The sequence below is a fragment of the Delphinus delphis genome, chromosome 5 (assembly GCF_949987515.2).
Source record: "Delphinus delphis chromosome 5, mDelDel1.2, whole genome shotgun sequence".
Lineage (NCBI taxonomy): Eukaryota > Metazoa > Chordata > Mammalia > Artiodactyla > Delphinidae > Delphinus > Delphinus delphis.
This window is the reverse complement of record NC_082687.1, coordinates 111,670,941-111,684,716: the sequence shown is the minus strand read 5'-3', so window position 1 is coordinate 111,684,716 and position 13,776 is coordinate 111,670,941. Positions and strand designations below refer to the sequence as shown.

Below are 13,776 nucleotides of genomic sequence, written 5' to 3'. Positions count from 1 at the left end.
ATAGATGGGTGAAGTGAGCTGTTTCACGGGGTTTCCGGGGAGTAAGGAGGATTAGGCTGGAGTTTTGAGCGAGAGGTGGTGTCACTGATTTTGGCGCGACTGGACGAAGGAATTTGCTCCGCCAGAAGCGGACCGGTAAGGAAGCCCTGTGGAACCAGGATTGGATCACAGGGTTCTCGGACAACTTGTAAGAACTGGTGTCTCCTCTTCACCGCCTTTCCCAGCCCTTGCTTTGCAGTTCCCACATACGTGTGAGAACCAGAGATGGTTTTGCTCTTTGTTTTTGGGACTGACAAAGGGTCAATTCTCCACTGTCATTTGGTTACACAGGATCATGGTAATTAAACTTTGGCAAATGAAATGGGAGCTTCTTTTGGTTATCTGGACTGGATGCTTTCTTAATAAGCTATCGGGTTCGTGACTCTTAAATCTGTGAATCATTTAGGGATTCGAAAGATCCTGCTTGTTCCAAAACAAAAGGACCAAAAACATCTCGTCGTACTTAACAGAAAACATCTCATTTTAGTGATAACACAGAATTTTATACATAAATCTATAACGCAGCACAATAATGTATGTGTGAAGATATGTATATATTTCTGTACTTAAGTATCACAGAACATCTAGGGTCTCCATGCCAAAAACTCATTTGCACATTAAGCTTTCACCCACTAGAGGTGGGTCAACACTTGAATTGTTTTAGAGATATGGATAGATGAATACTTTCAGAAAGCTTTTTATCTTTGCACCTCACTGAAATATATGATGCTTTTCGCTAAAAACGTTTTTCCTGTTTAATGGTAAGAAAGGGGTGTTGACTCACCTTTGAATGTGGGAATTAGGGCTTCTTCTAAATATTTTAAGAGCCAGTTAGTCTTTTTTTTTTCGATGTCTAGTCCTATAAACTAACTTACCACATATATGAGTTTGGACCTCCTCAGTTCCTTTTAAATTTTAAACAAGTAATATTTCTAATTTAGGAAAACAATGGGAAATTTTATTTTGCAATTTGTAAATAGCATATAAGCAATCCTAAATTAGTAAATACTGGATTTCTAATATGTAAATTGTGATGGTAATAATTACTTTTCAGGATTATGAGATGATAAATATTATATGTAAAGTATCTAGTCCCATTCCTGCCTGATGCAGTAGGTGTTCAACAAATAGTCACATAATGTAGTTTTTGTGAATATGAGCACCAGAATTTAGACTACTTAATTTTGAATTCTGAATCTGCCATTTATTTACTTCATGATCTTAGGCAGATTACATACCTATTATGCACTTCAGTTTCCTTTTTTGTAAAATGAATATGAAAAATAGTATCTATACCATAAGGTGTGAACATTTAAACAGTGTCTAGCATATAATTGCACTGAGTAAATAATAGCTGTTATTAAAGGGGCTTAATGTTAACAACTGCCACATGCCAGGCATTGTTTTGACACCATGTAGTCTTACCTACATATATAGGATGTCTAACCCATTCAGTGGCTAGAAGCAAGTTGCTATAAAAGCAGCAGTGAATGATGTATTTCTCTGGACCTCTCTGTTATCTTCTTGGCATTCATTGGACATCTAGCAATCCCGTGGGCTGCAGGGGAGGGATATCGGATATGGGAGTTATGTTTCTGAAACGCAGTGCCTCTGTAGGTCTGGGTCCTGTCCTGTGCACTGTGTTGTGGGGCAAGTATTCACATCTCATTTGCGTACCCCTTGCCACACCCTTTCTCCATTTGGCAGCCAGAGCAATCTTTGTAAAACCCAAGTCACGTTGTGTAATCTTATTCTTAAAATCCTGCTTTGGCCTCCTACTGTCTTTATAGAAAGTCCAGACAACTTAGCATAAAACAGAAGGCCCCTTGAATCCTGTTATTGCTCACTTTTTCAGTGTTATCTCTCACAACTCACTGTCTTACACTTGATTGTACTAGAGTTCCTTGATTATGCCTTGCTGTGTCTTCCACAGGCTTTTGGACATGTTGATTCCTATTTGGAAATACCTTCCCTGGCATTTTTCCTTGGTTAATGATTATTTCAGTTTACAGCTTAGATATGTCTTTCAGGGAACCTTGTTTCATGCCCTAGACCGAGTTGGGTGCCCCTCCTGTGCTTATTCCTGCTACATTTTATTGTAATTACCGTTTATTACCCTGCTATACTGAAAATTCCTTGAGACTAGGAATAGTATTTTGTTCAATTTAGTATCTCGGCCTGGCACAATGTCTGGCACGCAGTAAGTACAAATATATGTGATTTATAAATAATATGTAGGTGGCCTGTTTTTATATATATTATATGTATATAGGATGAATTTAATCCAGAATTGCAAATTATAGCTTTATTGAATCCGTCTGGGTTTCAAATTTGAGCATGTATCACTATCACCTGCAGGGCTTGTTAAATTACAGGCCATCCAGCCCCAACCCCAGACTTTATAATTTAATAGGTCAAGACCCAAGAATTTGAATTTCTAACTGGTTCCCATGTGATGCTAATGCTGTTGGCCCAGGGACCTAAGGCAGTGGTTAAAAATAACTTTCCTGGGGTTTCCCTGGTGGCGCAGTGGTTGAGAGTCCGCCTGCCGATGCAGGGGACACAGGTTCGTGCCGCGGTCCGGGAAGATCCCACATAACGCGGAGCGGCTGGGCCCATGAGCCATGGCCGCTGAGCCTGCGCGTCCGGAGCCTGTGCTCCGCAACGGGAGAGGCCACAACAGTGAGAGGCCCGCGTACCGCAAAAAAAAAAAATAATAATGATAATTTTCTTTGGCATCTCTACTTACTTCTTCAATTCACCCTCTGATTTTAGATTTCCAAATTTGTCCGCAGTAATAATTTTATCCAATAGCGTAGGATAACTACAGTACTCACTGCAATGATATTGGAAAGGTTTTTCCTTGGAGAGGTATTATAATGTATATTTGGTCTTAAATACTGTGTTATATTGACTTTAAAATGTAAAATGAAAAATTTGAAATGCAAGAGGGCCATCTTGTGGTGATCGTAGCAACTCAGAAAGTTTTAAAAATTGAAACTTTTTCTGTAAAGAATCAAGCTTGAGGGGAAGGGAAGAATCATATTTTCTGATACATATTATGGCAGCTGGAAAAATGTTTGCAGCCTACTAATTATTTTATATATTTTACTTGGTTTTGTCTTTACTTGGCAAATTCTTTTTCCACAGTGTAGTGTCACTATTCTATCGTGTCCTCAGTGGCAGATAATTTGATTACACCTGTGGGTTTTTTTTTTTTTTCTTGGCCATGCTGCATGGCTTGTGGGATCTTAGTTCCCTGACCAGGGATTGAACCCGGGCCCTTGTCAGTGAAAGCGTGGAGTCCTAACCAGTGGAGCGTCAGGGAATTCCCTATACCTGTGTTTGCCTTGATAGTTACATAGTCTCAGGACGCTTAGATGCCTCTCTCTGGTCAAGAGTTTGTGGGGGAAAAATTGTATTTGATACTCTGTTCATCAGGGTTGAATATTCTTTGTCATTTTTCATTTTAGGTGATATAAATTGTTGAACGACCACTGATTATTTTCTGGACCTGACTATATAATTTCAGAAGAAACAATGGAAAGCCAAGAATTTATTGTAAGTCTTACCAGTTTTCACTATTTCCTTTTTTCTTCCTTCTTTCCATGTTTCACAAATGTCTTGCCAGATTTAGCAAAAAAACCTAAAATAAATTAAAAAAAACCAAAAACCCAAACCTAAAAGAAGGGCACTCAGTTGAAATTGAATTTCAGATAAACAGTGAATAATTTTTTAGTATTAAGTATGTATGTCCCAAATATTGCCCTATATTGTGTCTGGCAACCCTACACATTGGTTATACAAAGTCCTTTGGAACAAATTCTTTGGAAGTTTGGGACCAGGAAATAATTTCTTTCTCTTGAAGGACTGGCATGACTCTTCTAGATTAGTGGTTCTTAACCTGTTTGGTCTCAGGACCCTTTTATACTCTTAAAAATTATTGAGGACCCCAAAGAATTTTTGATTATGGGCCTTATATCTAGTGCTGTCTTTCATATTAGAAATTATAATGGAAAATTTTAAAATGTTTATTAATTCATTAAAAATAATAAGCCCATTACATTTAACATAGATTACATTTTTAATGAAAAGTTTATGGTCCAATAACAACAGAAACGTATTGTAAAGAGTAGCAATGCTGTGCATTTTTTGCAAATCCCTTTAATATTTGACTTAATAGAAGCCGCTAGATTCTCAGATCTGCTTTTGCGTTCATTCGGAAATTGAATCTTGCAATATTGCATATATATAACCTTGGGAGCTTCTACTAAGTACATGATCAAAGGAGTGAGATTGAGATACATACAACATCATGAAAATAGTTCTAACTTCACAGACCCCTGAAAAAGTCTTGAGGGGGACACCTCCAGGAGTCTCTGTACTCCTGGACTTTGAGAACTGTACAATTTTTTCCATCCCACAAATGACTAGGAAGCTCAAAATAGTTTTTGTTGCTCAGTTAACTTTTCAGTTTCTTCCTTAGGTTTTACCTCTCCTTTCTCCCCTCCCTTGCCTTTTGCTACCAGGTATTTTTTGTTGTTGGTGTTTGTTGTTATTGTTATGATATCTGTGCTTTTATTTTGATAAAAGATGTCTTCAATATTTTTTGTAGGTAGGAAGGGTATAAAAATATATACATTTAATACTTGTAAATAGAAACCATTTCTTTCCTTTGTACTTTTGGAAATAAGGTACTATATACTCATCAAAAGATGAAGAAGTCAAAAGTGTGGCAAGATGGAATTCTGAAGATCACTCACTTAGGAAACAAAGTAAGTGCATAGCAGTTGACTATGGAGTCTAAGAGTTGGGTTCTTGCCTTTTGATTGAATATTAAGAAAACTCTGTAGATGATAAAATCTTAGATATGTCCATAAGCTGATGTGATATGAAAACAGAAGTTGTCAAATGATTCCCATACCACAGTGATTCATTTGTGCATTATAAAAGTTCAGTTAATACTATTTAATTGTGCTTCCCTGGTGGCGCAGTGGTTGAGGGTCTGCCTGCCGATGCAGGGGATGCGGGTTCGTGCCCCGGTCCGGGAGGATCCTACATGCCATGGAGCGGCTGGGCCCGTGGGCCATGTCCGCTGAGCCTGCGCGTCTGAAGCCTGTGCTCCGCAGCGGGAGAGGCCACAACAGTGAGAGGCCTGCGTACCGCAAAAAAAAAAAAAAAAACTATTTAATTTCTTCAGATTTTTTTAAAATTAGATTTTCTATGAAACTTTTCAGGAATTTTAGCACACTTTTTTCTTTTGTTTTTTTAAATTTATTTATTTATTTATGGCTGCGTTGGGTCTTTGTTGCTGTGTGTGGGCTTTCTCTAATTGCATTGAGCGGGGGGCTACTCTTCACTGCAGTGTGTGGGCTTCTTACTGCAGTGGCTTCTCTTGTTGTGGAGCATGGGCTCTAGGTGCACGGGCTTCAGTAGTTGTGGTACGTGGGCTCAGTAGTTGTGGCTCACGGGCTCTAGAATGTGCAGACTCAGTAGTTGTGGCACACAGTCTTAGTTGCTCTGTGCCATGTGGGATCTTCCTGGATCAGGGCTTGAACCCATGTCCCCTGCATTGGCGGGCAGATTCTTAACCACTGTGCCACCAGGGAAGTCCAGGCACACTCTTTTTCTTTGCAGGTAATAAGAGTTTAACTATACAGAAAAAACTACTATTAAAATGTATTTCTAGGGCTTCCCTGGTGGCGCAGTGGTTGACAGTCCGCCTGCCGATGCAGGGGACACGGGTTCGTGCCCCTGTCCGGGAAGATCCCACATCCCGCGGAGTGGCTGGGCCCGTGAACCATGGCCGCTGAGCCTACGCGTCCGGAGCCTGTGCTCCGCAACGGGAGAGGCCACAACAGTGAGAGGCCCGCATACCGCAAAAAAGAAAAAAACAAAAAACAAACAAACAAAAATATATATATTTCTAACATAATAATGCTCACAGTGTAATGGTACACACAGAGTTGACATACCATTTTAGAAAAGCTGCCAATTTCTGAAATTATGTATAGAATTCTTCTATTTTTGGATTTTCTTTGAATCTGTTATTTTATTATATGATCCTATCAGTCTTGAGAAAATTATTTACTAGGATAATCTTCAACCCTGCTAGATATGGTGATCCTTCCTTGGGTTTCCCACCCTGATTATCTCCATCTGTCAAATTTTCATGTTCTCCTCTTATCAGTTCTCGTGACCTTATTTAACACCCTTGTCTCTTCCATTCTTCACAACACTTCTTCATTTGACTTCTGTGACACCATGCTCTCCTGATGTTGCTTACTGCCCACTTCTGAGTATTTTCTGTGGGCTCATTCTCTTCCCATACTTAAAATTTTTAGTCAGGACTCAGGATTACATGCTCTTATATATAAAGATATATAAATTATCTCTGTCTCTCTCTCTTTGTTACTCCCTCTATGGAGAAGACAGAGATTTATTGTAAGGAATTGGCTTATGTGATCATGGAGGCTGACGAGTCCCACCATCTGTAGTTGGCAAGCTGGAGACCCAGGAGAACTAATAATGTGGCTTTAGTGTTTATGCCAACAGGCTTGAGACGCAGGAAGAGCCAGTATTTCAGTATGAGTCAGAAGGTAGGAAAAAACTGATGTCTCAGCTCAAAGACCGTCAGGCAGGAGGAGTTTTCTCTTACTTGGCTGTTGTGTTCTATATAGGCCCTCCACGGATGGGATGAGGCCCAGCCACAGAGCAATCTGCTGTAGTCATTTATTTTATTGAGGTATAGTTTTGACATTTAAGTTTCAGGTGTACAACTTAATGATTTGATATTTATATACATTGCAGAATGATCATAATAAGTCTACTTACCATCCATCACCATCCATAGTTAGAAAAATTCTTTTTCTTTTCTTTTCCTTGTGATGAGGGCTTTTAAGATTTACTCTCAGCAACTTTCAAATATACAATACAGTGTTACTAACTATAGTCACCATATTGTACATTATATCCCCATGACTTATTTATTTTGTAGTGGATATTTGTATCTTTTGACCCCCTTCACCCATTTGGCCCATCACCCTGTTTTGATTTCTTTAAAAAAAACTTATCAAGTGCTTACTGTGTACCAGGCATAATGCTTTAAATGTATCAACTTACTTAGTCTTTATAAGTCCCGTATTAGTTACGTACTATTTTTATCTTTATTTTATTGATGATGAAGCTAAGGCTCAGAGAGATGAAGCCCATAGATCTCACAGCTAGAAAGTGGAGGAGTTGTTTATTAATTTAGATTTTTTGGCTCCAGAGCCCATGCCCTAACCATTCTATTGTTTCTTTTAATATTACTAATTTAAAAGAAGAACTTTATTATAGATGAGTTGATAACATATAGGACACATTGACAAGATTGTGGCCTCCTGAATGAAGCCAGCAGTTAAAGATCTCCATATTCTGTCCTTATTCTACATATCTATCACTCTGAAATTATCACTAAGAGAACATTTTTAATGTAGAAAGACTACTTATCATTTTTTAAATTAACATTTGATTTATTAAAACAGAAAAGTAGGAATTCCCTGGTGGTCTAGTGGTTAGGACTCTGCGCTTTCACTCAGGTTCAATCCCTGGTTGGGGAATTAAGATCCCACAAGCTGTGCGGCGTGGCCAAAGAAAATAAAATAAAAGAGATGGTAGGGAAGGAAATGAGTACTGTTCTTTAAAAACAAAAAAAAAGAAACAACAAAAAACCAGAAAAGTAAAAGAAAAATTAGTTTTGCCTTAAGCCTTCAATTTCAGCTTACAGATCCTATTCAGTTTATAAACCTAGTTTAGTTTAACTTTTAGTTGAGTCCTAGCTTAATATTTAGTCAACTTAAGTCAAACAGGCTAGATACTTTTAAACTAATCCATTCACTGTCCAATGCTGTTCTGTAAAACTCTGGGGTTTTTTTTTGGGTGGTCTTCCTATTCAGTTAAGGCCAAGTCTTTAAAATCTTATAGTTTGTGTTATGTTAAAAAGACATATGATTGGATTCTGCCTGTCTTTCATGTCTTCTTTTGGCACAAAATCATAAGTATTAAGGTTATGCTAGTGGTATTATCCAACTTTATCTTCAACTATAGCTTATATTTATTGAGTGTCCATTATATACCTCACACTGATAGGTTACAGGAAAGCAAGATAAATACAAGTTAGTCCCAGAGAGTTTTTCTATGATCCAGGAAAATTAATAATCTCATATCCTAACCCTTGTTCCCAAATCCAAACTGTAAACTATAAACTATTGTTTACAGTATTTTTCTTGATAGTAATGCCTTTTCTCTATGTATTCAGATCCTTACTGTCAGGGTTATTCATCTTCCATTAACTGAGTCATCATTCAGTAAACATATATTGCTGCTGGGCAGTGGGAAAATTCAAATAAGACGTATGGAAGCAGTGTAGAAGAGCAGTTAATGTCCAATAGACATTAGCCTGAATCCTGCTCTTCACTTACTAGATGTGTAATCTTGGCAAGTTATTTAGTCCCTCAAGGCGTATAGTCTCTTCTTTGTAAAATGGGGAAAATGATACTTCATAAAGTTTTCTTGAGGATTAAATAAGATAACAAACCTCTTAACGAAGTACCTGGCACATTTTAAGCATGCAATAAATAGTAACTGTTATAGTTTTTGTCTTCAAGGGAATTTTATCTAAGTGCCTAAGGATTAGAGTATTTACAGAGATATGCTTAAGGGTCTATGAGATTACAAATGAGAGACATCAAAATTGGACTCTGGTTCAGAGAAGTCTTTCCAGATGAAGAGTATATTTTTGAGTATTTGTTTTGTTTTGTAAACAAAATTGATAGGTCGGAAGGAGGGGAGCTGAAGATTGAAGATTGTGTCATTGCTGTAACGGTGTTGAGGTGTGGAACAGTGTGAAATATTTCTGGGGAATTATAAACAATTGACTCTGGCTGGAATGAAGGTCCCATGTGGGCAAACTGTAGAATACACAGCTAAAGAGGTAGGCAGGAGCCATATCATGAAGGACTTTGTGTGCTCAGCTTGAGGAGCCAGTGAAGAATTAGGAGTAGAAGAATGACATAATCATGTCTCTATTTTAGAAAGATCACTCTGGCAGCAATGTCTAACATACCTTTTAAGTTATGTAGGATGAAAGATTGGATTTCGGAAGACAGTTATAATAAAGAGGCTATAAAATAATGTAGATGAAAAGTGATGGGGGTCTGACTAAGGAGGCCTTAGCACTGACAATGGAGAGAAAGGATGATTAGAGAGAAATTGTGAAAATATTATAGAATCTTAAGGTCTTGGATATGGAAGGTGAAGAGAATCCAGAATGACTTCAGGTTTCTGTATTATGATTATGGTATTGAGTGAGATAGGATATCTGAAAAAGAAAAGCAAGTTTAGGGGGAACAATGAAGATTTACAGTTTCATTTTGAACATACCAAATTTTCAGTGTCATCAAAACACTCAAGTAATTGGCGATAGGGACCTGGAACTCAGGAAACAGTTTTGGGCTACTGATGCAGATTGGGAGTACTTGGCATTTAGATGATATTTGAAGCTCCTGGAGTGGATTCGTTCATTCATTTATTTAACAAATACTTTTTGAGCACCTGTTAGGAGTTACACACTGTTCTAGTAGATGCAGCAGGTAACAAAACAGTTAAATCCCTGGCTTTGTGGAAATAACATGGAGGAGACAGACCAGTAAACTAAATGAAGATGTATGTCTAGTGAGTTAGGCAAACAACAAGTAGAGTGAGCAAGGGTAAGAATGAAGATAAAGGGGACTATGTAGGCCTTATTGGCTAATGTAGGGACTTTTGTCTTATTCTTTGGGAGCTGTGGAGACATTTGAGCAGAAGTGTGACATGAATTTTGTGCATAATATGCTCAGGGATGGAGAATAGAATGTAAAGAGTAGAGAAGAAAAGGTAGGAGACCTTAGAAATACCAAAATTTTTAACTGCTTTATTGAGATATAATTCACACATTTTTCATTACACCCATTTAAAGTATACAACTCAATATATTCACAGAGTTTTGCAACTATTACTGCAGTCTAATTTTAGAATATTTTTGTCACCCCCAGGAAGAAATACCATAAAGGCACTACTCAGTCCTAATCTACTTACTGTCTCGACACATTTGTGTATCCTGGACTATTCACATGAATGGAATGATACAATAAGTGGTCTTTTGCGAATGACTTCTTTCATTTAGCATGTTTTCAAGGTTCATCCATGTTGAAGCATGTACCAATACTTTATTCCTTTTTATTGCTGAATAATATTCTACTTTATGGATATATCCCACTTTGTTTATCCATTCATCAATTGATGAACTTTTTTGAGTTGTTCCTACTTTTTGGTATTATGAACAATGCTGCTCTGAACATTTGTATGCAACTTTTTCTGAAAACATGTTTTCATTTCTCTGTACGTATATCGTACTTAGGACTGGAATTGCTGGATCATGTGGTAACTCTGTGTTCAATCTTTTAAGGAACTGCTAACTATTATCCAAAGTGATGGAAACAGCAATGTTTAAGGGGCTAGTAGAGAAGCCGCTATGAAAAATGGCTAGAGAGCTAGAGAGACACGAGGAGAAAGCCAGAAAATGACAATCACCTTGGTTTCCTTTTTCTCCCATATCCTGCATGTTCGATAAGTTTTACTCTTTATGCCTCTTATACAATTGTCTTATCCCAGTGCTAATGACTTATTTCAAACTCTAATTATCTCCTTGATCCTTCATATCATACCATTACAATAATCTCTTTACTGATCGTGTTTCCTGTTTTGCCTCCTGTAACTCATTCCAATTCTGTCTTCTCCCTGATTCCATTCCAAGATTCTCCTGGTAGGGAATAAGTTGTTGAATTTATGTGTATGCCTTTGCTCTTTTGCACACACTGAATGGATGCTTAGAAAACATTTGAGATAGATGCACTTTCTAATCCAAGTTTACAAAGTGGGTAATCCTTTCAGTACATGATTTACTTATATAACAATTTTTGATTTGCTTTGAAGATGTTTAAGAAAAGTGGAATTGTGTTGTGTCCCTTTTTAACATTTTTAACACTTTTTTTGTTTTAATATAGGCAATTCTATACGATGACAAAGGAGAATGTTTGGAGAGTTTATTTCTTAAGTGCCTTGAGGTATTTTAATTTATCTTATTTTTAAGTTATTGTTAAATCTTAATTCCTTTGTGAATATTGTTAAATAGTATAGTAATGGTACTAATACTAGTAATTATAGCTAGTATTTATTGAACATTTATTATTAGCCAGACTCTGCTAAAAGCTTTTAGGTATTTTTTCATTTAACCTTTATACAACCCTGTGATTTTTTTTTTTTTTTTTTTTTGCGGTACGCAGGCCTCTCACTGTTGTGGCCTCTCCCGTTGCGGAGCACAGGCTTCAGACGCGCAGGCTCAGTGGCCATGGCTCACAGGCCCAGCTGCTCCGCGGCATGTGGGATCTTCCCGGACCAGGGCATGAACCCGTGTCCCCTGCATCAGTGGGCTGACTCTCAACCACTGCACCACCAGGGAAGCCCGGACCCTGTGATTTTTATAGATTAGGAGTATAGTGCTGAAAGTTTAAATAACTTGCCCATGCTTATAGAGTTAAAGTGGTAAGGCTGAGATTTGAACCCAGAAAGTGACTCTAAATCTATTATGTGGTTTTGATAAGCAGAGACCTACAGTGGGATATATTTTGTGAAATTATTCCTATTTAAAATATTTTCTCAAATATTTATTCCATGTTTTCCTCTGTTGGAAAATGGAAGGGAATATTTTAGTGTAAAGATTAAGGATATTAGAATTTGTTTGTTCTTGGTTTATTTCCCACTTTCACATACTTCCTAGCTAACCTAACCTCTCTGTGTTCAGCTTCTCGGCTGTCAAATGTAGACCGGAGACAGCCTACTCAGTTGGTGGGAAAGTTAGAAATAGCTTAGGCAAAGTGCTTAGCAGTTTAGTACAGTGATTTTCAAAGTGCTAAAATGCATACATATTCTTATTATCACTGTGTTGATTTTGGCCATGGTACTTAACCTGTTTTTAAATTTTATGACAGTAGTGGTTGTGGAATTTTTATACTTACCAAAAGAGGGTCTTGGAGAAGCCCTGTTTTAGTAGATACTTAGTGATGGTAATGACTGTTGTTATTATTTCATTTAAAATTATTTCATGAGTAAAGATTGAGCACATTATCTGTGATAATACACAGATTTTGTATATTATCAACTAGGTTGATAATCTTGTGTTTATGCTGCAGTCAGAAGTGGTCGCAAGTGCTGTATTTGTTAATTAAAGTGATTAAAAATTCTTTCTTGGGAATATGATTAAGAACTAACAATTAATAATTTGTGATAATTATGAGTATGTATGTAATTCACATTAATTTATAAAGATATATATATAACTGATTAATAACTTTAATTGTTTTTTAATTAATTTTTTTTAGCTGCATTGGGTCTTTGTTGCTGCGCACAGGCTTTTTCTAATTGTGGCGAGCGGGGGCTACTCTTCATTGCGGTGCGCGGGCTTCTCATTGCAGTGGCTTCTCTTGTTGCGAAGCACAGGCTCTAGGTGCGCAGGGTCAGTAGTTGTGGCTCACGGGCTCTAGAGCGCAGGCTCAGTAGTTGTGGCACATGGGCTTACTTGCTCTGCGGCATGTGGGATCTTCCCGGACCAGGGCTCAAATCCGTGTCCCCTGCATTGGCAGGCAGATTCTTAACCACTGCACCACCAGGGAAGTCCCTAATAGCTCTAATTTAAAAATTACATTTAGATTTATGAATTCTAGGTGAATTGAGAGGAGGCATCTTTTCCTTGCTTGTCTTTGTATCCTCGGCATGTAACAAAAGTTCTCACATAGGTCCCTAATATGTATTTTTTTTAGTATAAATTTATTTATTTATTTTTCGCTGTGTTGGGTCTTCGTTGCTGCGCACGGGCTTTCTCTAGTTGCGGTGAACGGGGGCTACTCTTTGTTGCGGTGCACGAGCTTCTCGTTGAGGTGGCTTCTCTTGTTGCAGAGCATGGGCTCTAGGCATGAGGGCTTCAGTAGTTGTGGCTCACGGGCTCTAGAGTGCCGGCTCAGTAGTTGTGGCGCACGGGCTTAGTTGCTCTGCGGCATATGGGATCTTCCCGGACCAGGGCTTGAACCCGTGTCCGCAGCATGGCCAGGCAGATTCTTAACCACCGCACCACCGGGGAAGTCCCCCTAATATATATTGTTGAATAAACAAATTAGTGAATTTTTTTTGTTGTATTACTTTTTTTTGTTCTTGTTGATAGTTAACTAGTGCATAGTAATCAATAATTTAGTTATTGATTCATTCATTCAACAACTATTTATTGAATATCCATTGTGTCTTTGCTTGTGCTAGAAGCTTATTGGAACACATAGGTAATCAAATAATTAGATGTATATGATCTTGATGTTAATTCTTTAAAATTTAGGTGAAACCTGGAGATGATTTAGAAAGTGATCGATACTTAATCACAGTTGAGGAGGTTAAAGTTACTGGAAGCACAGCTGTCAAACAGGATGTTGTTAAAGAAGCACCAGCATTGAATTCAAAGAGGTTTATATCTTCTGGCCGGTCCCTTGGGTGTCAGCCTGCTGGTTTAAAAAGGAAGTTTGCTGTAAGTTTCTCTGTTGAAAATAATAAATCAATATATATTTATAAAATTGTTTTAAGAAGTAGTGAATTGTGAAGCTATTGTACTGTATGATT

General features: G+C 37.7%; 1 protein-coding gene across 1 annotated transcript in view; it reads left to right on the top strand.

Moving 5' to 3' along the window:
* Positions 1-15: 15 nt before the first annotated feature.
* ZGRF1 (zinc finger GRF-type containing 1) overlaps positions 16-13,776 on the top strand; it is a 71,113-nt gene continuing 57,352 nt past the window's right edge. The window contains exons 1-5 of the mRNA XM_060011839.1: positions 16-135; positions 3,513-3,600; positions 4,734-4,814; positions 11,124-11,183; positions 13,499-13,684. Of these exons, the coding sequence (XP_059867822.1) occupies positions 3,580-3,600; positions 4,734-4,814; positions 11,124-11,183; positions 13,499-13,684 (348 nt within the window). The 5' untranslated portion in view covers positions 16-135; positions 3,513-3,579. The remainder of the gene's footprint in view (positions 136-3,512; positions 3,601-4,733; positions 4,815-11,123; positions 11,184-13,498; positions 13,685-13,776) is intronic.